At 37.4% G+C, this 24,667-nt stretch overlaps 1 protein-coding gene across 1 annotated transcript; it reads right to left on the bottom strand.

Annotated features, from left to right (window-relative positions):
* Window positions 1–22,051: 22,051 nt before the first annotated feature.
* Window positions 22,052–22,552, bottom strand: LOC149162551 (uncharacterized). Its single transcript, XM_089435218.1, has one exon. It carries the CDS (start codon window positions 22,550–22,552, stop codon window positions 22,052–22,054), a length of 501 nt encoding a protein of 166 aa, XP_089291344.1.
* Window positions 22,553–24,667: the final 2,115 nt, after the last annotated feature.

Genomic DNA, 24,667 nt, shown 5'->3' with positions numbered 1-24,667 from the left:
AGAGAAATCCTGATCTGGAGCCTTGAAAAAGAATGAACCTTTGTGCACTTTAATAAACCAAAAGCAAGAAGTTGGAGGTAACGTTTAAGATGCACGACAATAATTGTGGAGGTCATTAGTAAAGGAACTCATGAAGAAACAACTTGTTGCACATAAAAGAGATAGGCTAGGTGGATGTCTCATTTTTCATGAAAAATAGTCTAAGTGTTAGGTCAGAGTAGTGCATGGAGGAACTCACCCAACAAGACTCTCAATTAGATGTAGAAGTGGGAGATTAATATTTCCCTAATCGTGACACATCTACCATTATAATTTTTTATAGTTGACCATAGGGATATATGATTTTATATTGACAATAGACTAAATAGATTAATTATATTGTAGAGCATCAAAGAAGAAAATAGTTTTAAGATACTTGAGCATGAAGCACAAGTCAAACACTTTGGCTGGTACTGGTCTTGGAAACTACTTACCATCTCCTTTTTATAATGAGTCACATGATGACTCACTACCTAGGAGTAGACAATAGAGTTTAAATTACTTGTGGGAAAGGTGCTTTTGACAAAAAATGGAAATGACTTAATTGTATGGAGGTGAAAGTGGTCAATCTTACCTTGTTTCAAAAAAAAAACTTTACCATATGACTAGAGCATGGATGAAAAAAATATTTTGGGAATGAAGATGTACATTCTCATGGATTGGACATAACAACTATATTGGTCACCTAACTAATTCAAGGCATGGGAGAGCTTAGTGTATAGAAGTATGGCATGGTTGGTTGAGGTACTAATGAAATAGTAGGTTTGGATGATTTGTATTTTTTTTAATATTAATACATATTGAATTTAAACATCAGTAGGTAACCATAACATTGTTGGAATTATATTGTAGTTACAATAGGAGGCGACAATCATTTCAGAGATTATTTCGGTCCTGTGGAGCAATGTCTGGTTTTAAAGGAGGCCCGAAATTACAGTGGGTGTTGGCACTTTTTTCTTTGTTTTCTGGTCATGGGATTCACTAGTTTTTGAGGTTACTCAACCTCCTTTATAGGTTAATTTGAGCTCAATCTGAAGCACAACTACTAAGATTATTCTCATCTCTATTTGGCCCCTTTCTTTCATTCTGTTCAAGCTTTGTTGAGGTCACACAGTTGAGACCTATTCAAGGTCTGGAGCAAACTGATCATGGACGCCTAAGAATATTTCGTTGGAGGATGCTGGAAATTTTGTTGATCTTTTTAGGCCTTATTTCGGCCCTAGAACAAAGGTCAGTTGCTATTACATCTAAATATGTTCAGAGGCCAACGAGAGTGTAACTAGTGAAACACATATATTTGGAAAGACAATACAGATTCGTTATTTTTATGATGACCATGTGCGTAGATGTACAGAAGTCCAATATGTAACAATGAGTTTCAGTTCTGTGAATTTGTTGGTCATGAGAGTCACAGGTTTATAAAATAAATTCACTGTGAAGTAAAGTTGAGGAGGGTGACATTGTTGGCATTTGAATACGGATGCTGCTGGTGTGCAAAGAATTTTGATATTCGGCCAAACCTTTAATTCAATACCCTTCAACATGAGATTGCACTTTCTTTCGAAACACTTTCCTTCAGATTTGAGTTTGGCCTGGGAACGAAGTGTAGGAGAACACTCACAGAAATACAAGGGCAGATTGTTTGAGGAACAATAAACCCAGCGAGTCTCTTGCTCTCAGCCTTTCAATATACTAATAACTCGGGATTTCAATCTTGCTATCTATAGTAAAATACAAACAATATATTTGATTGTTTATGAGAACCCACCTATAGAAATTCATATACACAGAAAGCGTATAGCAAATAATAGGGCTTTGTATCCCACATATAGATTCTTGTGGGTGTTAAATTCTACACTTCAGATGGGTTCAACAAATAACAGGGCTTTGTATTTGATGCAGGAGCATCTGACACCCCCCCCCCCCCAAATCAAAATTCAAATTTTGGGCTGAGAACAAGGAAACGTGGACGATCGGTGTAAACTAGTGAAAATTATGTTAAAATAGAACTAGTTTGATGGAATCGATAAGTCTCTAGAAGACTTGATTAATTGTAATTATCTGCTATGTATGCATATAGAGATATTTAGGGGTTGTTGAGTGATTTGTGAGAGGAAATCATGGAGAGGATTTGATCGGATCCTTCCAGTGATCCGATCCAATGTTTTCTTATAAATGATGAACATGCGTGTTCAATAGAGACAGAGAGAAGTATAGAGCAACAAATATAAATATGTGTGACCAGAACATAGATTCAATGTAGTCGAAGGAGAAATGTTCCTAAGGCTGAAATGCCTTAGGTTGTAATAGAAGTCCGTATATGTATAATGAAAATATGTGAGTTATGTGTATCTGTGTATTTATGCTTTTCAAGTTATGTTATATGTGTGTGTGTGTGTGTGTGTTGATGAATTAGTTTCTATGTTACGGGTTATTAAATCGACCATCAACCACTATAAGGATCGATGGAGATCCAACGCTTATACGATAGCGAGTTAACTATTGCATGAGTGTTGTGCGTGCTTAGACAGAATGTGGCAGATCCATATTAAAGTGCATAGATCCATCAATAATCTAGAAGATCAATAGACATGTAGATCAACGGGGATCAGCAACCACGAGGGATAGAGTTGTACAAATCCCTTAATCGTAAAAGAAGTCCTGCACTCCATCACAGCCGTTGATCTCATAGTCAAATATTGGAGCCACAGTCAACTGTGGGGGTCAAGATTGTCATTAACTCGTGCAAAAGTTGAAGTCCCGCAGACCGTAAGATTTGATAGCCTCTATCATCCAACGAATATTGACCATCAAGTGTTCGGACATTAATTCCAAAACTGGACCCAAACTTTTATAGATCAAAGACTTATATTTCCTGTCGGCTCCGTCCAAAGGAAATAGGCACATGGAAAAAGCCGAACGCGAACTTTTATAAACCAAGGGTTTATAAACCTTATCGGCTCCGTAAAGGAAATTAAACGTCGTGCAAGTGACCTGGTCGATATTAATGACAACCATTGGATCAATTGTGGTTGATTGGACGGTGGAGCATCACCAATTTGTTTCATTGATCGGGTGAATCTTCAACCGTCAAAACAAAGGGTTGATCGAACGACGGAGGTTAAATCTCGCATTTCGCAGGAAATGAGTGTTGGCATATTGCAAAACTACAACGTGTGATGATCCGAAAATGCGATGAAGCATCGACCATTGGTTCAGAGAATGCGAAGGACGGCGGATATTGAAGCCAATAGAGTTCGAGTGGAGAGACGGACCCAAGGATTTATGCACGGGAGTTGAATTCTTTTTGAAGTATGGTCTTTATGAGCAAGTGGAATCTACGTTCGACTGCGGATTCCAATGCATTCTGATAATTTGTGTTGTCCCAAATTTTAAGGCAAAGAGACAATTAAACGCTTCCGATAGAATCGTGGGCCCATAACCCACAGGTCCACGATCGATATTTTGAGAATGAAAGGGAGATTGCCTTCATGAAATTTCATTTTCATCAGTATCCCACATACGGATTTTTTTGTGGGTGTTTAAGCTGCATTATATTACAGCATGAATCATGGGATCTTGGTTTAAAACTGGAGAATATTACAGATATTTCTCTAATATCCGATCCAATGTTAAATGACTGAATTGATATTGTGAAGGCATGCCTGCACCTCAAGGAATGCTCGAGGGAGTATAAAATGGTGTCTGCCTACGGAAATATTCGTTATATCCACCGAGACTTTATGAGCGACAGGGACACTCAGCTTCTAATTCTTCGGATGCGCCATGTGAGAAAATGAAGGACTACACCCTTGATAAGGCAGATTCAAGCAAAGTCAAATGGATCAAGTGGAAGATTGGGAAAGTGCAGCGCTTAGCATAGAGAAGCAAGAAGCAAAGGCCCATGCAAAGGATATGTCAACATTCTGTGGCAGCTAGCTATTAAGATCAAGAGTGATGCAGTTAAGGATACACAGGGCAGTGATAAAAGAAGTTCTAAATTGCCAGTAAAATGGAGAAAAAAATCATTAAATTAGTCTTAAATGAAATCAGTTCCACATAATTTTTATAATAAAATGCTTACAAGTAATTATGAGGGTTATAAACTATTTTAGCGAAGATTTGGGTCTAATGGGTCTGGGTCCACATTTTGAATATGGGCTCTGATACCACGTGTCAGGCTCCCTCCTAGGGTCCTCTAACTAAAACTAAATTTCTCTAATTTTAAATACAATAAAATGGGAAATAACTTATTTCTATCTAAACATTTATTTGATGATAATATACCATTAAAATTTATTTACCACAAATTAAATAAATAAGAATCTCATTGCAACCATTTACATAAGTAATCAATAAATAGAATAATACATGTTCTAATAGCTTAGTTGAGATGCTCCTAAGCTCCTAACTCTGTTGGAATGCTCCTCTTGACTACCCGAATAGATTTTCTTCCCTGCCAACTAGGAAGTATTTCCTAGCCCATGGAACCTTCACAGATTCCCTAGCCCTCCGAGCCCAAGTCCAACCAGATGTAGTGTGTCCAAGTTAAACAAATATTCTCCTTCTCTCCCTTCTCTTTTCTCCACCTTCCTCCCAAAACAAAATCCTCCAAAACCAAAACCAAGGATCCCCCTCTCCTCTCATCATCCTTCCCCTTTTATGCCTCTTCCTCCCATCCACCTCAACCACCTATCATTAATGTCATAACTACCCCCTCATCCTTTCTTTTGATTTTTCTTATCATATCTTCTCCAAGTAAATTTGAGAGGACATTTTGGGGATAAAATATGGATATTTAATTTGGTAATTAATTGGGGAGGATCATATCTTATTCCAAGTAAAGTTGAGAAGAAATTTTGAGGATAATATATGGATATTTAATTTGGTAATTAATTGGAGAGGACCATATCTTCTTCCAATTAAATTTGAGAGGACATTTTGGAGATAAGATATGGATATTTAATTTGGTAATCAATTGGGGAGGACCATATCTTCTCCCAAAGAGATTTGAAAAGACATTTTGGGGATAAGATATGGATATTTAATTTGGTAATTAATTAAAGAGGACCATATCTTCTCCCAAGTAGATTTTGAGAAGACATTTTGTGGATAAGATATGGATGTATAATTTGGTAATTAATTGGAGAGGACCATATCTTCTCCCAAAAAGATTTAAATTGGAATAAATGGAAGGAGACCATATCCTATCAAAATTTAAATTTGAGAAGACAAGTTGGGAATTGAATAATATCAATAACAAAATTTATATCAGTAATAAATTTACAGTTTCACCAATGTAGGTATGTACCAATATCAGTTTCACCAATGTAGGTATGTACCAATAACAAAATTTATATCAGTAATAAATTTACAGTTTCACCAATATAGGTATGTACCAATATTTCTTGATAATTATAAGTCAATATTTTCAGGTAATTTAAACACTAATACAATTTGCATGATAAGATTAAGTAAGGCATTACAATAAACAAAATATAGATATAAATATATTAAACTCTATAACTATAAACATAAATACAATTAGTTGTAATTAAAATTAATTATAATATAGATATAAATATAAAAATTATTTTGATTATATTTTTTATGTGAAATCAAATGACAATAAATTTGACGTATAATCAATGTAAATTTAATATATAATCAAGGTAATTTTAATGTGTAGTTAAAGTAAAATAAATTTTGTGGAAATATTTTTATATGTTGGGAAAATAAGGTGTAGCCTAAGTTATAAACGAAATAGCATTTTTCATCGGCATTCGCCAAACTTTGGCAATATAATTTCAATACTATTTGTTATTCAAAATACATTTTTGAATGCATAAATGGATTCAGCAATCTAAAAAAACCCTGGACACTAGAATTATGCAGATTAAATAATTTAAGCTCAAGTTTTTAAAAATATTTGTCAAATTTTGATTAAAATTAGCCAGAAAAATGGTCATGAAAAAGGACATTTCGTCTATAAGTTAAACTATGCCTGAAAGTAATTGTGGCAATGATCATCTCAGTAAGTAAATCAATCATGGTCAACCATGTTTATTTTATCATTTATGATATTTATCATAGGGCTTATATACATTGGTTTATAATATTTATATTAGGGTTTATCATAGGATTTTCTCGATATGGAAATCAATCATGGTCAACCAAGGTGCAACATCGCATTCTGACAAATATTGTCTCAATATGAAATTAACCATGGTCCAAGGTCGCATTGTGGCAAAGTTTGTCTCGATATGAAAATCAATCATGGTCCAGCGTCACATAGTGACAAAGATTGTATGAATATGAAAATCAACCATGGTCAGCCATGTTTATTTTAGCGTTTATAATATTTATCTTAGGGTTTATATACCATGGGTTTATAAAATAAATCCCTCGGGTTTAATATTATTCCTTTGGGTTTATAATCCCTTAGGTTTTTAGTATTAATCCCTTGGGTTTATTATTCCATTGGTTTATAATATCTATACCTTGTGTTTATTATCTAAGGGTTCATATTCCTAGAGTATAATATTATTCATAGGATTTATATAATATTAATCCTTAGATTAAATATAAATTCCTTGGTTTATAATCATGGTCAACCATGGTCCAATGTCACATCGTGACAAAGATTTTCTCAGTATGGAAATCAATTATGGTCTAACATCACATTATGACAAAGATTGCCTCGATATGAAAATCAGGCATGGTCAACCATGGTTCGACATAGCATTGTGACAAAGATGGTCTCAATATGAAAATCAACCATGGTCAACCATGTTTATTTTAGGGTTTAAAATATTATCTTAAATTTTATAAACCTTAGGTTTATTATCCCTTGCAGTTTTAGAATAATTAATCCCTTGGGTTTATAATACCAATCCCCTGTGTTTATTAATGTAAGGGTTCGAACCACAGTGTGACAAAGTTTTTCTCAATATGAATATCAACCATGGTCAATCATGGTCCAACATCGCATTCTGACAAAAAATGTCTCGATATGAAAACCAACCATGGTCAATCATGATCAACCATTGTCCAACGTTACATTTGTGATAAATATTATCTGAATATGAAAATCAAGCATGGTCAACCATGTTTGTTTTAGGGTTTATAATATTTATCTTAAGGTTTATATGCCTTGGTTTTACAATATTAGTTCTTTGGGTTTAGTATTATTCCCTTTGATTTTTAGTATTAACCCTTTGGGTTTATTAGTGCCTTGGGTTTATAATCCCTTGGGGTTTTAGTTTTAATCCATTAGGTTTATAATATCAATCGCTTGGGTTTATTAATCTAAGGGTCCATACTCCTAGGGTACAATATTATTCATAAGGTTTATAATATTAATCATGGGGTTTAATAAAAATCCCTTGGGTTTATAATCATGGTCAACCATGATCCAACGTCACATTGTGTCAAAGATTGTCTCAATATGAAAATCAAACATGGTCAACCATGGTCCAACGTCGCATTGTGATAAAGACTCTCTCAATATGAAAATCAAGCATGGTCAATCATGGTCCAACATTGCATTGTGACAAAGATTGTTTCAATGTGAAAATGAAACATGGTCAACCATGGTCTAACATCACATTTTGACAAAGTTTGTCTTAATATGAAAATCAACCATGGTCAACCATAGTCAATCATGATCAATCATGGTCCAACATCGCAAAATGATAAAAATTGTTTTGATATGAAAAGAAACAATTTTCAACCATGGTCAATCATGGTCAACGATGATCCAACATCGCATTGTGACAAAGATTCTCTCAATATGAAGTTCAATCATGACAAACCATGGTTCAATGTTGCATTTCTAACAAACATTATTTGAATATGAAAATCAAGCATGGTCAACCATGTTTGTTTTAGGGTTTATAATATTTATCTTAGGGTTTATATGCCCTAGGTTTACAATATTAGTCCCTTGGGTTTAATATTATTCCCTTTGGTTTTTAGTATTAATCCCTTGGGTTTATTAGTTCCTTGGGTTTATAATCCCTTGGGGTTTTAGTTTTAATGTCTTAGGTTTATTATGCCCTTGAGTTTATAATATCAATCGCTTGGGTTTATTGATCTAAGGGTTCATATTCTTAGAGTATAATATTATTCATAGGGTTTATAACATTAATCCTAAGGTTTAATAAAAATCCTTTAGGTTTATAATCATGGTCCAATGTCACATTGTGTCAAGATTGTCTCAATATGAAAATCAAACATGGTCAACCATGGTCCAACATCACACTGTGACAAAGACTGTCTCAATATGAATATCAATCATGGTCAATCATGGTCCAATGTCGCACTGTGACAAACAATGTCTCAATATGGAAATCAACCATGGTCAACCATGTTTATCTTAGGGTTTATATACCTTGGGTTTATAATATTAATCCCTTGAGTTTAATATATTCCCTTGAGTTCATAATCCATTGGGGTTTTTAGTATTAGTCCCTTGGGTTTTTAATATCAATCCCTTAGGTTTATTAATCTAAGGTTTCATATACTCGGATGCGGGTGACACGTTATGGTTTTAATGGATACATTGAAGGATGGCGGCGAGGGGACGGGCCACTTGGCTGATGGCACCCCTCCCCATACCACCCTGAGGCGCCTTCATGACACACTGCAGGCAACATTCAATGCAGGTCTGAAGCGGCAAAAAGTCATTTACTGTTTGGATATGGAGGTACCTCGGTTCATTCTTTCACCATCTCCCCTGCTCCACTGCAACTGCCCGCCTCATGCATATGAACCCAGCTTTCGCACTGCAACTGGCCGTCACTGTTGGTTAGTCTGCTGCGTGGATTTTGGTAATGGGTTTCACCATTCCCATTCTGGTCTCTGCATTCTAACCTCGACTCAGAACGACCCTGCTCCCCCTCACAATTCCTCTGTTAGAGCTCCCTCTGTCATTGTCCCTTCTGTCACTGCTCCCTCTGAGCGCTCAGCCAGCGATATCAGCATGGTGAGACATCGTATGAGAAGTCGAAGGGGAGGAACTCGGGGAGGCAGTTCTCGCCCTCCGACTGAGCCGCAGCCTGAGTGCGCTACCTCTTCTCCTTCCCTTGAACTACATCATCCTCCAAGACATGGGGCGGGTAGATATCCAAGCACAAGAAGTGGGCGGGGTCTGGCTCGTTCTTCAGGTGTTGTTCATGGCGATTTTGTTGTCCACTCAGCTAATTTTCCTTTGCCCCTTCATCCCGCTCCCCACTCAACCCAATTCAGGTTTTATAGCTCCCTGAACAGGCCTGTCATTACCGCTACTATTTCCATCCTCTTCACTGAAGACAATACTCAGACTACCTCTCAGGTAGACAATTCCAACTTGCCGCAGGAGGACACTCCCAGATGCAGTAATTGCAGAGATACTGGAAAGAATGGGATAGATGAAGGCCTCTTCACTTCGCATGGCAGGAACCTCGGTGGCAATCAGCATGGTGAAGGGGGTAGCTCTGCTGCCACGCGCCCCTCTGGTGGTTCGAGTCACGACGGGCCTGCTCTGCATGTTGCATCTGGCAGGCTGGGCAACGCCCATCCGACGGATGAGTCACATGGTGGAGGTGGGGAGCCACACGGCAGCGTGTCAAGGAACGAGGCGGATGAGTGGGCATGCCCAATCATCGAGGAACCCATCCCAGATGACTTCAACTAGGTTGACGTGGCTTCCAGGTGTCTGGACGTGGCGGCCAGGGATATGGACGTGGCTGTCAGGGGTTCGGACGTGGCTGCTTGGTGTTAGGACGTGGCTTCCAGGTGTTTTCTGTCTGGTCTTTTTGTTTTTGTTAGTTTTGGTTGGAATCTGGTCTCCTATCTGGACTTTATGTCAGGGCATCACCTCACTGTTTCTTTTGTGGGTTCTGGACTCAAGAATTGATACCATTTTTGGTTTTTATGCTCTCTGTGGACTGGTTTCCCCAATGTTGGGGCAGTCCAGATTTTGCTGAATCTCTACGTTAAACTTGGTTGAGGCTTCGTCCTCTCTGTAATTTTCTGTACATATTAATAGATTATCTTTACTTAGAAAAAAAATATAAGGTTTCATATTCCTAGGATTTAATATTATTTCCTTGGGTTTATAATATCAATCCTTAAGGTTCATTAATCTAAGGGTTCGTATTCATAGGGTTTTGGCCAAGCATGGTCCAACATCGCATTGTTACTAAGATTGTCTTAATATGAAAATCAATTATGGTGAAGCATGGTCAACCATGGTCGAATGTCACATTGTGACAAGGGTTGTCTCAATATGAAAATCAACCGTGGTCAACTACGTTTACTTTAGAGTTTATAATATATATCTTAGGGTTTATATACCTTGAGTTTATAATATTAATGGCTTGGGTTTAATATTATCCCCTTAGGTTCACAATCCCTTGTGATTTTAGTATTAAATCCCTTGAGTTTATTATACCCTTGGGTTTATAATATCAATCCCTTGGGTTATAAATCTAAGGGTTCAACCAGGTTGAGCATGGTCCAGCATTGCATTGTGACAAAAATTGATTGAATATGACAATCAACCATGGTCAACCATGTTTATTTAAAGGTCTATAATATTTATCTTAGTGTTTATATACCTTGTGTCTATATTATTGCCTTGGGTTTAATATTATTCTCTCGGGTTCAAAATCCCTTGGGTTTTTAATATTGATCACTCAGGTTTATAATATCAATCATGGTCAACCATGATAGCCATGGTCGACGATATTTTAGACAACCAATCATGGTCAACCATAGTCAACCATGTCTATTTAAGGGTTTATAATATTTTTATTAGGGTTTATATACCTTGGGTCTATATTATTCCCTTGGATTCATAATCTCTTGGGTTTTTAGTATTGATCCATTCGGCTTATTATTCCCTTGGGTTTATAATATCTATCATGATCAACTATGGTCAATAATGGTCAACCACAGTCAACCATCGTTAATCATGCTCAACCATGGCCAGCCATGGTCCACCGTGTTTATTTTAGTGCGACATTGGACCATGATTGACCATGATTGAGCATGATTGATGTTCATATTGAGACAGTGAGATGTTGGACCATGATTGACCATGATTGATGTTCATATTGAGGCAGTCTTTGTCACAGTGTGACGTTGGACCATGGTTGACCATGTTTGATTTTCATATTGAGACAATCTTTGACACAATGTGACATTGGACCATGATTGACCATGATTATAAATGTAAAGGATTTTTATTAAACCTTAGGATTAATGTTATAAACCCTAAAAATAATATTATACTCTAAGAATATGAACCCTTAGATTAATAAACCCAAGCGATGGATATTATAAAGTCAAGGGAATAATAAACCCAAGAGGTTAAAACTAAAACAATTAATTGAAAATAAAATAACAATTAATTATTTAATATTATTAATTAATTATTGTTAATGTTTAATTATATGAATGAATTGTTTATTATTAATATCCTTAGATTTTAGAATTTTGTGGTTAATTTCGAGATTTTATTATTCTAACTAGGAAAACTAAAGATAATAATGAAATTGCTTTACACGACTGGAATTCATATCTTTAAAAGCTTTATGAATCTCCAAATGTCATGGATAACTTTGAATCCCTGCTCACAACAAAAGAAGTTTTCTCATTAGAAGACATTGATTTTGGGGTTAAATGCCTGGCAAATGGGAAAACTAAGGACATTGAAGGTTACCAGGCGGAAATCTTAAAAATTGGAGGTCATGTCCTCATCCTTTACATCCACGAGCTTTTCAATCAAGCAATCAAGCAAGGGTTCCCTAAACCATGGACTCAGAGCCTCATTATCCCTATTTTTAAAAGTGGGGATACAAATAACCCCTCTAATTATCGGACAATTATGATCAGCCCTCTCTCAACCAAGTTATATGGTATTATTTTGGAAAAGAAGTTGAGCAAAATGGCTTGAAAGTGAAAGTAAGCGGGCTAAAGGCCAAGTGGGTTTTAGAAGACATCACTCAACAACAGACCACCTCATTACGCTTAGGATCATTGTGGAGAAATGTCGCAATGATAAATCCAATCTCTTTTGTTGCTTTGGGGACTTTAGAAAGGCCTTCGAGACGGTTCCTAGAAACAACCTATGGAATATATTAGAAGAGCTAAAGGTTCCTTTCGAGTTGAAAGCTGTCGCTATAACCCAAGATAAAGAGCAATGAGGGGTGTGTTAGGGCCCAAATCTACCTCAGGATAAGAAAGGTAGGATCTAGGGTAACATCAAACCATGCTTAACCTGGTAGTTATCCCTACCAGGTCGGGAGAGGGCTCTCTCCTGGTCAATCTCAGCAAAATATGGTCAATGAGGGCTTGAGATGACTGATATGAATATTGATCTTAGGCTAGGTATGTGTGCAAAAGTGTTTGATTGAATATAATGATGTTTTGTTGGCTCAAAGGGAAAGGCAGATTTTGGTTGCAGGGAATGAGGCTCAGTTTTGCAGGTAAGTGAAGTGGATTTGACGAATGCCGAACTTTCCGTCGACATGTATTTATTGAAAGCTCTCTTTTTCTGTATACTAGATTCTGATTTGGGAGATTCTCTTTCTTGACTTTTACTACTCTCTTTCCCTTTTGAATGCATTTCACTCCGACGGGTTCTCTCCTGAGTGAGAGAGAAAGAGCTCAGGTAGGTACTACTTTCATTATAGATAAGGGGGGAAAGGAGATAAGTCGGAAAGGGGGCAAGGTAGGCAACTGATTTGGCACTTCAAATTGAATGACATGGAGAGATTTAGATAGGTGAGGAGTTGAATAGGGAAAAAAAACCTCATGGATCCTCTTCAAACAACTAAAAACATCAATAACTAAGTAAACCCTAGGTAGAGCACTGCAATTTCAACGGACTCTACCTTTATCCTTGTTTGTTTTAGTTAAGAAGAAGCACAAGAGATAATGGCATACATAAAACACAAGTAAACTTACAATTTACAGAAGTAAACACAATACCAAAGTAAGATGCCACATGAATCCCATAAAGTGCTACAAACCCTGGTCTATTCCTTAGCCAAAACTGTTGAAATGAGTATACAATGAAGCTCCAAGCTTTCTCAAAAGTCTAACCATGCTAATGATTGAAAAATCATAAGATATAGACAAACCATAACTCATCCTAGCCTTTAAGAGTTAATCTCATAAGTTTAGGAGCTGTTCCAACTAATTTTAAACTGAGAACTAAAAATTAGGCAGTGGAACAACTTGCCTCTAAAAACTAGGGAACTGATTCATTCAGTTGCAAACTACTTTTTGGTAGATGAATCTACCTCCATGAGTGAAAAATTTACATAATTACATAAAGATCCATTAATTTACATTAAATTACATCATAATTTTGACTTTAAGAATGAGAGAAGTCAAATTGTCAAAAAGCTAGGGGAAAAACATAGTATTCTTGGTCAAACTGAGCAAAATTTACCCAATGCGCCGCGCTGATTTCCCTATGTGTAGCGCCTATTTGCAGCCACTTTTGGAGGCCTTCTCAGTGTCCAAATTTGCTCCAAGTGTGCTTGTTGGAAAGGTTTTCCTGTCTAATTTCCAGAAAAAGTGGAATTTTTGAATTTGGCCTCCATTTGCCCCTCCAAAACTGAGTTCTCCCAACATTGCTTCCTGTGTGTCAAAATAGGGGTTGTAAGGTCATTTTTTGCGTGTTTTTGACCTTTTTGGGGACTCAAAACCTGTCAAAATTTCTTGGTCATTGGTAGGCAAACATATTTATTCATGCCAAATCCAAAAATGCTGAGTTTTTCTCATTTGGATGCCTCCATCAAAAGCGAGCGCCAAGCAGCGCAGCGCATAGGGCAGAAAATTTTGTATTTTAGCCCAAAATTTTCAAAAATGCAAAAAGTGTCCCAAATTTTTTTAAATTTGGGCTGAGTCTTCTCCATCAAGTGTTGTGTTGGGCCAAGGAAGCCTCAGCCAATATCTGAAGTCTATATTTCTCCTTTCACCTCCTCGATGCCCTCTTCAACTTTGCTTTTAAGCTTCTGATTCTTGCCTTGCACACTTTGTTTCTCGCCATGTAATGATAGGCCATATGCCTCAACACTGTATTCTCCCTGTTGACCTTCTCTAGCAACCTTTCTAAGTGGATATTAGCTCTCTCGATCCAATATTCCCGATCAGCGTTGATTTCTTGCTCAAGTGATGTGAGTTTCACTTTCCTCTTCTTGGCAGCTTGGCGGTTTTCTCGTATGTTTTGCAACTCCATATCGTTTGTTGATCCTCAAGCTACTTGTTTCTTTGCTCCAAGTACTTTAGTATCCACTTATCTCTTTCTAAGTTGAGGGACAAAGCATTGATGTCAGCCTGTTGCTCTTGGATGACCTCTTTGAGCTTTGAGCTTTGTGGGCCCAAATTAGTGTCATCATCCTCAATGAGAATGAAATCAGTCTCCTGCTCACCTGAAGGCCCCCTATCATGTAATGGCCTCTTGCCCTTGTCCTGAACCTGCTGTGCTGATGAAGGAAGCGAGAACCCTTCCACCCCGTGTGGAGATAATACTCACTTCGCTGCTACGAACAACCTTCTAGTGCCCTTTTGATAGGTGACAAACACCGACACACTAGTGATCTGTGTCTCATGACCCTCCTACTGATGTGAAGGTCCACCTGTCTCATGAAAAGCTTCTGGAGGTCCTTGAGGAGCTGTGAAGAACTCATGAGAAACCAAATCCTCCCATGAGATGCCTTATAAACCAAGTTGATGCATGACCACAATTTTAATGAGAACAAAATGATATATACTGTTAAATCGCTGCTGAGAAGTTTTTTGTTGTACTAGGGTGGTCATCTTCTCAATATTTTGGCACATGAAGTAGGGGAGATTCATCATTCTCACCCTGGTAAAGTGCATCAACAATCTGATATGATAGGCATATAGGCGAGAAAACCGGCCCTCACAGTTGAAATATTTCATTATAAGTTTCATCAAAGGAGCATATGAATCTTTCAGGTACTGAAAGGGAAAAACTCTGCTGAGTTGTCTCAAATAACCGGGCTTGATGTATGGTTCATAATGCTCCCTGTCAACTTGTTTCCTTTTATTCCATTGCTCTCCAATATTAGGAATGTCGGTTGCTAGAGAAATAGACTTCGGTGTTAAAGTGAATGTTACACCAGCTAGAGTGGCTTGGCCATTATGTAGATGAAGCACAAACAACCGAGCCAACTCATGATGATACTGGACTCTAGCAACCATCTCACAGAACTCATAACAGGATTGGTGTTGGAAGCATGTGATAGCAAGAGGGCAAGCCTGCAGCTCGGCAAGTGTAGTAGGCTCCTCTCGTATATGTTTGCCACCCTTGTGAAGTCTCCTTGGTGCATGTATTTTTGTAGGAGAGTCACTGTGTGTCTCTTCATCTCAGTGATATGAAAGATCAGACTCCATGTTTGCTAGTGGGTGAGTTTTCTTGATGAGTATGAAGATATTTATGGTGTTTTTAGTTTTCTGCCACCAAGGGTAAGAATGTATGAGGGACTGTGGAGGGAGAGGGTATGAGGGGTTTTGGGACTATTATGGCAAGTTTTTTGGGAAATAGGGGATTAGGGAATAATATGTAAGCTTTAGGGATAGCAATTAGGGTTTGGGAATTGTAGTTAGGATTTGGGAAAATGGGAATTGGGGATAAGGGTGAATGATTTGTTTTTTAGGAATATGAGAGTTTAGGGAATGCGTGGATGAACTGGGAAAATAAATGGAGTAGTCAAAGAGTAAGGGAATAGTGGAGTGGACTTGGCAGCCAAATGACAAAAGCAAACCCTAGGCAATAATTTTTTGAGAAATTGCAAGGAAGTAGGGTTTGAGTTTTTTCACAGAACTACCATCAATTTTTAAGAAAAACTCTTTCACTAGCAAGGAAAAGGGCTTGACTTACTTGCACACTAGAAGATTTGAGCAATTTTGGCAATTTGAGGGAGTTTATGATGAAATCGGGCTTGGCAGCTCTATGCACCACGCCACAAACCCAATGCGTCGCACCTCCTGTATGCGTCGCACCAGTATGAATTTAACAATGTGGAGAGCGGCCAATGCGTCACGCCACTTGTATGCGCCGCGCCTCTCACCCAGTGCGTCGCGCCCACAACTTTCCACAGTTTTTCTCCAAGTTGGCTTCCTTTGCTCAACACGATCTTCACTTTGCTCAATCTTTGTTCTTTGAATGAAAATGAGCTTTTGAATTAAGAAAAATTATTTATATACAAGAGCTTTTAATTTTCATTCATAAAACCCACTTTTATAATGTTTGCAATGTGACTTACTTTTTCAACTCTGTTTTTTGCGCAATTTACTTTATTTGTGCTTTTGATGAACTGAATGACTTAATTTTTGTTTGCCTGGCAGCGGATGGAGCAACTGAAGCTTAGCAAGGTGACTAGGGTTGCCACTGAAGTTATTTACATATGAAAGAACTGAAATTGAAAAATACATTTCTGAGCAAGTGATTATGAATTTATTGGCACTGGAACTTTATTCAACCTCCTCATGCACCTGCTGACCGTTATTAGACATTTTGAAGACCTTTTTGATGAAACCCTAGACCTAATGAAAGCGAAACCCTAGAAATGACTTTTGCAAATTTAAAGACAAAAGGTGACTGCATATGATCTTTGATAAATGGAAATGGGCCAACAAGTAAAGGACATGAGGAAAAATGTACAACAAGCCACTACCCTCAGATGATCTATGCTCCTAATGGAATGCAGCAGACTGAGTGAGACACTTAATATGCAATGCAACAAGAGCATTTGATCTCTGATGGAGGCATGAAGATACCAACACTAACACATTAGAAGACATTGATTTTGGGGTTAAACGCCTGGCAAATGGGAAAACTAAGGACATTGAAGGTTATCAGGCGAAAATCTTAAAAATTGGAGGTCATGTCCTCATCCCTTACATCCACGAGCTTTTCAATCAAGCAGTCAAGAAAGGGTTCCCTAAACCATGGACTCAGAGCTTCATTATCCCTATTTTTAAAAGTGGGGATACAAATAACCCCTCTAATTATCGGACAATTATGATCAGTCCTCTCTTAGCCAAGTTATATGGTATTATTTTGGAAAAGAAGTTGAGCATATGGCTTGAAAGTGAAAGTAAGCGAGCTAAAGGCCAAGTGGGTTTTAGAAGACATCACTCAACAATGGACCACCTCGTTACGCTTAGGATCATTGTGGAGAAATGTCACAATGATAAATCCAATCTCTTTTGTTGCTTTGTGGACTTTAGAAAGGCCTTCGATACGGTTCCTAGAAACAACCTATGGAATATATTAGAAGAGCTAAAGGTTCCTTTCGAGTTGAGAGTTGTCGCTATAAGGTTATACAAGAATGTAATTGCCAAGCTAAAGAGCAATGAGGGGTGGTTGAAAAATATTAAGTGTAATATCATATTTAAACAAGGTTGCCCCCTCTCCCCTACCCTATTTGGCATTTACATCAACAAGCTAGAAGGTTGTTTAGAGGAAGCAAGTTGTGCCGACACGATCTTCACTGGGATAGTCATCATCCTTCTTCTCTACGCTAACGATATTGTTCTTCTCGCAAGGTGCCCATATGATCTTGATAAGCAACTTAGACTTCTTAAGGATTTCTGCTCTACCATGGGTATGACTGTTAACACTAACAAAACAAAAGTTATGATTATCAAATCCAAGAAGTACACTTACGCTAATTTTATGTATGACAATAATAACTTGGAGGAAGTATATTCTTACAAGTACCTAAGAATTGATATTCATCACAAGCTCAACTGGAACTATAGCACTGAGAAAAGGATTAATGGGGGGTGGAAAGCTTATTTTGGTCTTGAAAATAATTGTAAAATGAAAAACCTTGTAATGTGGAATAGAAAGAAGTGCCTCTTTGAAACTTTAGTCACTCTTGTTATCTTATATGGATGTGAGGTTTAGGGTTGCAGCATCTCTAAAGAATCCTGGAGAAAGATTGAACAAATCCAAAAGCATTTTATAATGTATAACCTGAAAATTAAAAGCGATACACCCTATCCTATTCTCCTTATAGAAGTGGGTCTTTCCCCTATCAAGAGCTTAGCTATGACTAGGCTTTTGTTGTACAAGCACAAACTCAATAACATAGGAGACGATAGACTTCCTAAGCTAGCTTTAAATTCCAGACAAAACCACCTAAGGATCAAATGAGGGTGGTATAAAAATACAAGGGCTTGGTTAAACCATTGGGAGATGACGAGAATGATGCATTGCAAAACATTAATAACATAAGAAAAAATGTGGTGTGAGAAAGATTTAGCAGCTAAAAGAAAATTAAGTTATTATAAGGAGGTCATCAACCCCACCCTAGAAGATCAAAAGTATTTCTCTATTTTAACTAGCTCAAAGAAAAATAATATAGCGAAGATTAGAACGAACTCTCATGAGCTCCATAGTGAAAGGGGTTGTTGGACAGTTTCTATAACATCATGGATGGAAAGGATCTGCCATCTTTGTGAGAATATGAACATCGAGGATGAAAACCACTTCCTCTTAGAGTGACTCGCGTACAACCACATTAGATCTCAATTCCATAATCTTTGTTGCAACACTGACCTTCCTAGCCTTTTACGATGTCAAATTTATAGTGAGCTCGGGAGGCTTCTCTCCAAGATTTTTGAGCATAGGAATAAAATCTTAAATCAAACTAAATAATTCGCTTCTTTGGGTCCGATAAACCAAAGTTTGGTCTCAGTGGACGTTAACCATCATCATCATCATCATATTAATATAATTATTAATTATTATCCCAACAGGGATCCATCATCAAGACTTTATTATTAATATAATTATTAATTATTATCCCAATGGGGATCCATCATCATGACTTTATTATTAATTATTATCCCAACAGGAATCTATTATCACTCCAGGAAACTCTCTTAGGTTGCAGCGCGGAGATGTCTGGTAACGTATAATCTTCAAAACTGTTCTCTGAACTATTGGAATGAATGATGGTCTAGATCAAGCCAAATAACCATTTCAACTCTATTTTTACTCAAGACATGCATGAACACTCTCAGCTTTACAAGGCTTTAGACTACTAATGCTCAATAGTTTGTAGATTTAATGAATAGATGGAGAATACCAACTGTACCAATAGATGCATATATAAACACATATGAATGGCCAACTATAGGGAGTAAAAGAAGCTTGCAAATCTAATTTATCAACGCAGAGATAGAATGACAGTTATCTGGCATTAGACACAGAAGAAACATGAACAACCTGTTCAAGTGCAAGCTTAGAACAGAAGAGAAAATGGACATTGAACATATAACAGCGAAAGAAACTTATATTGCTAGAATGAAGATGAAAAATTTGAGTAGCAAAGTATCAGCAGCCTACAAAAGTTGAACCCTTCATCCATTTAACTTTCAACCATTTATAGGCCTTTTACAATGCTCTTGAGCTCCCAAAAGCTCAGAGTCTCTTAATCTATCCTCTCTGTCCTTTAACTGTTTGATGCCCTGAGTAGGCAAGTGTGGGCTCGGAGGTTCTTCTTCTGACAGCAAAGTAACTGCATTCTGATAGTTTGTTGTGCTTTTTTGGAGTTCTCTCGTGCCAAAGATGCCCCATGATCATTTTGTTCGTTTTGGGTGTGTTGCGTTGTGCTTTCTCCTCTTCCGGCTTCTGTCTGTCATCAGTTATCTCCCAGCCAAATTCTTCTTCCAGTGTGTAGAAATTATTGCATAACGCCTTTAAGGATGGTTGGCCACCTATACCTGTAATGGGATGCCTATCGGGCCTATTAAATCCCTGCAACAACCCCTTTCTGTTTATACATGACTGTTTTCTGTTTCACACAGAAAACGCTGGAACAATGAGAAATCCCGCGCATTTCTGTGTATTTCGAACTTCAAAAGTCCTCAAAAATTGCCTATTCCTATATCGAGTCCGCTCTCTGGGTCGCTATCGCGAGTCGCATTCGGCTTGTCCATGTGTTCCGTTTGTATTTTGAAATATGTAAAAACACGGGAAACACATCAAAAAATGGCTTGGCAGACCTGAAAATGTTATATATTTTCATTTCCGAACCCTTCAGGTCTGGGTTTCATCGCTATTGCAAGGCCCCAAGGTTCCCTTTGTATTTTGTTTAAACGACAAAAACACAAAAAATACATTAAGAAATGGCTTTTTGTGGATCTCAAATAATATATATTTTCATTTTGAATCCCATCGAGTTCGGGCTTCATCGCTATTGCAAGTCGCATTCGGCATGTTCCCAACTTCCCTTTCTATTTTGAGATACGTGAAAAAACATCAAAATACATTAAAAATGGGCTTCGATGGACCTGAAAATATATATATTTTCATTCCCGAACCCTTTCGGGTCCGGGCCTTATCGCAATCGCACTGCCTCAAGGTTTCCTTTGTATTTCGTTAAATGACGAAAATACACCAAATACATATGAAAAAAGGCTTTTGCGAACTTCAAATTTTATGAAATATCATATATAATATCATCGAGTCCGGTTTGTCGGGTCGCAAATATACCTGTGTATAGGCCTTGCCCCTTGGTGATCGTCGATGCAATATAGCGATGTGATAATTCGCAATCGCATATCGCTCCTGCCAGAGGTCATTGTCAGCACTACTTGTTAATCCCCGATAGCAATCGCTGATTGCCATCGCAAGTTTTGTTCGGTCCGCACCGATTTCCGCCGATTGCGACCCGCCGATCAATTATGGACCATTGATCGGCGAGATCTTACAGTTGTTGTTCATCCCTCAGTTTAAGCCTTTGATACTTGGTTTTTCACTTGTTTTTTTGCCTCCCGATAGTGTTTTTCCGTCCTTCCAAGAGCTCTTGGCATGCGATGGTTTTGATCTTTGAATGATCCTTAAGAAGTTTTTGAAGACTTCAAGAGCATATTTGGATCCATTGGCATGATTTCGCTGGCTTATGGAGACTTTAAAGAGCATATTTGAATCCATTTTTAGGCCATTTGCCAACAAAGCTAACATGATCTATCATCAGAAATTTATTATTAATATAATTATTATTTATTATCCCAACGAGGATCCATCATCAAGACTTTATTATTAATATAATTATTAATTATTATTAATATTAATTATTTAACTAGATTTAATAATGTGGTTGTACTGATTTTATTTTGATTTAACATTTCACCCAATATATGAACCACATTAATGTGGTTGCTAATTTTATTTTGATTTAACATTTCACTAAATCATTTTTTGTTATCAACTACATTTATTAATATAATTGTGCTAATTTTATTTTGATTTAACATTTTACTAAATCATCTTTTCACTACTCCTTGCACAACCATAAAACTTTATTTCCATGTATCAAATTCAGTGTCAAACTCAGTATCATTCATATCTCCAGTAAACAAAACATTTATTCTCAAGTAGTCGACGCAATTATTAAACCTAATCCCATGTCAAATTCGGTATCTTTAGTAAAAAAATATTATCCTCTAAGTCCCTAAACAAAAGGTGGTATAAAGAAAATTATAAACCCTGTTGGACAAACTGGATTCATGGGGCAAATCAAAGGTGGTTTCACAAATGGTAGATTCATGGAGCAAATTAGAGGTAGTTTCACAAATAGTAAAAGACTATGAAGAATGATATTTAGGCATTTCGGGTTTAAAAATTTAAAATAAATTGTAATAGTCGTTTTTGAATTATTTTTTTCAGCGCGAAAAAAGTTGTATATCTATTAATTCATTATGAGAAAAATAGTAGTACATCATATCCCTATTTTGATATTGTCATATATATTCAGATCTTTGACATAGCAAATAATAATAATGGGTGGCATTATCATAGCCCCCATCCACAAAAAACCACATCAAAAAAAATTCAAAACCATATGTAGGCTATATATGAAGTATCCACATGATAACCAAGACCAAAATAGATGTAGCACCAACCAAAAAAGCAAGATCATAGGAAATGGGGACCAGATACATACCAGATTGGTGGCAAGGAAAGAGTAAGTTATGTACCCGGCATGTAAAACTCCTGAATGTGGTGAATATTGTTGTCCACAGATATACTCATCATCCAGACATCATATTGAGTGGTAAGTCCCTTTTTTGATAGTGCATCAGCCACACTATTTTTTCCCCTGTCAATGTGATCTATAGAATAATCCTTCCTGTATTTCCTTATAGATTCAATCCTGTTCAGCCATCCCAAAAGATTTAGGTTTTTTATGACATGAATAGACCAAACATGATCAATAATCACCTTTGAATCCCCATAAATTTGCAGATTTTGGATGTTGAGAAAGTCACAGATGTTGAGCAGACCTGCCAGCGCCATAACCTCAGCCTTATTATTCGACCCCTTACCTCCGTTCCAGTATATTTCAATATGCTGACCCTCCGTAGGAATAATATAAACCCCACAAGCACAGCATCCATGTTGAGCGGCCCCATCAAAATAGGCACGTGGGACACCGGATGGTTCCATAGAGTGTGTCTTCTTGCCACTCATTCTCGGAATCTTTTTGGAGGAAAGAAGAGTATTAAATTGGGAGAGGATTGATTCGAAAACAGTGGAATAATTGTCCAAGTTTGCAAGAAACAGAGCCCTATTCCGCCATTTCCATATGGCCCATAAGGACAGCAAAGGAATAGGTCTCCAGTCAATTTTCATATTGCCCCACCATTGAAATGCTTCCATAATGGATGGGAAAGCGATCCTGCTGAAGCCGAAGTGGACAGCCAAATTCTGCCATATCAATTGAGCTTGTGAGCAGCTTAGAAAAATATGAAAATTGCTTTCTGAGAATGATCTGCACAAAGGACAAATGGCCGGCCCACTCCAGTTCCTTTTTTGGAGATTATCCCATGTAAGATTTCTGTTGTGGAAGACGAGCCAAGCAAAAATGATGATCTTGAGAGAGCAACCTATTTTCCATAAAGAGGGAGGGAAAATGTTATTTAGATCGTCATTTTCCATGAGTTGCACCTAAAGATAGATATGCTTGACATATATCGATGATCTACTTCCAAGCCCCTTCCATATTAGAATGTCCTCAGCCCCTGTTCTAAATATGCCTCTGTTTTTCATGACCCATATGGTTTGGTCCCATTGAAGAGCCAACTCGGCATTAAGGCCCAACTCAATAGCCGACTTCCATATAGGGATGGATCCCTCCCATCTATGGATGGTCTTGTCCCAAAAAAAAATCCCTCTATGATGAAGAGCTCCAATCAACTACTCAGATATGGATAAAACATTGTCCCCCCTAGCAATGTCATCCAAACCAATAATGATTTTACTCCCCAACTGAAAACTCCATGTCAGATTTTGGAGGAAGAAATGCTCTATTTTCCGAAAATTATTCCAAATAGCAAAGCCCCGTGATGAACCGATAGTGCCCTATCTATACCAGAAAGTAATGTCTCTGTTATGCATATACTTTGATTTAATGGCCTTGCTCCATAGAGAATTCCCCAAAATTGCTTGCCATAATGATTTACAGAGGAAAGCTTTGCAAAACAAATTAAGATTCATAATACCCCAGCCCCCCATCACTTTTGGACGAGTCAGCATAGAGAGCTTTGTGAGATGATATTTTTTTTTCTCTTTGCTACCACCCCAGATAAAATTGGCTATCAATCTGTTAAGTTTGTAGATAATGGAGGAAGGAATGAAGAAAAGATGTGCCCAGAAGACCATGATTTGAAACAACACTAACTGAGATAAAATCACTCTCCCGACGATAGATAAACACACGAATTCGCATCCGGGAATTCTTTTGTAAAAACGATCGTAAATCCACATCCAATCGGCCGTGGAGTATCCCACAGGTTTTAACTAATAACCAAGATATTTCAAACCATCATTGATAGGAATAGCCTTAATGTTGAAAAGGTGGGATAGAAAGGAAATAAGATCACCGTGAATTTTCTCCAGATGGAAAGACGATTTGCCCTCCTTTATACACATCCCCGTAGCTTTTTGGAACCTTTTCAATATTTCATGAAAACATAACCACGATACTTTACAAAGCATAGCTGATAAAAGGATGTCGTCAACAAATAAATTATGTGAAATGGATATGTCCCTACTGATAGTCAATGGTTTGCATCTATTTTCCTGCACTGCCCGTTTAATGTGAAGACTCAAAGAGTCCATTACAAGGATGAATAGGAGAGGAGACAAAGAACAGCCTTGTCGCAATCCTCTGGCAGCCGAAAAAAACTTGGTAGGAATACCATTAATGAGCACTGCATAGTTAACATCTATAACGCAGGCCATAATCCAGGTGGAGCATTTGATGTCAAGGCCAATCTTAGACAAGAGGCATCTAAGAAATCCCCAGTCGATACAATCGTATGCTTTTATCAAGTCTATCTTTAATAGCGCACCCTCAAGCTTCTTAACATGCATGGAATGGAAACATTCTTGGGTGAGAGCCACCGCCTCCAATATATTCCGATCTTTCAGGAACCCATGCTGTTCAGGAGTCAAATATATAGATAAGATATTTCTCAATCTACCAACAATAATCTTTGAGATAATCTTATAGAGAATGTTGCATAGGGAAATAAGCCTAAAGTCCTGAAATGTAAGAGATTCCTTCTTTTTAGGGATTAAGGC

This window comes from Pinus tabuliformis, chromosome 5_2, assembly GCF_031772625.1.
Source record: "Pinus tabuliformis cultivar Carrire ecotype Pingquan chromosome 5_2, CPIR1, whole genome shotgun sequence".
Lineage (NCBI taxonomy): Eukaryota > Viridiplantae > Streptophyta > Pinopsida > Pinales > Pinaceae > Pinus > Pinus tabuliformis.
This window is presented reverse-complemented; position numbering and strand designations above follow the sequence as displayed.

What these genes read in the sequence shown, in the direction of transcription:
- LOC149162551 (XM_089435218.1), bottom strand. Translation starts at nt 22,552, where the DNA reads ATGAGTGGCAAGAAGACACACTCTATGGAACCATCCGGTGTCCCACGT.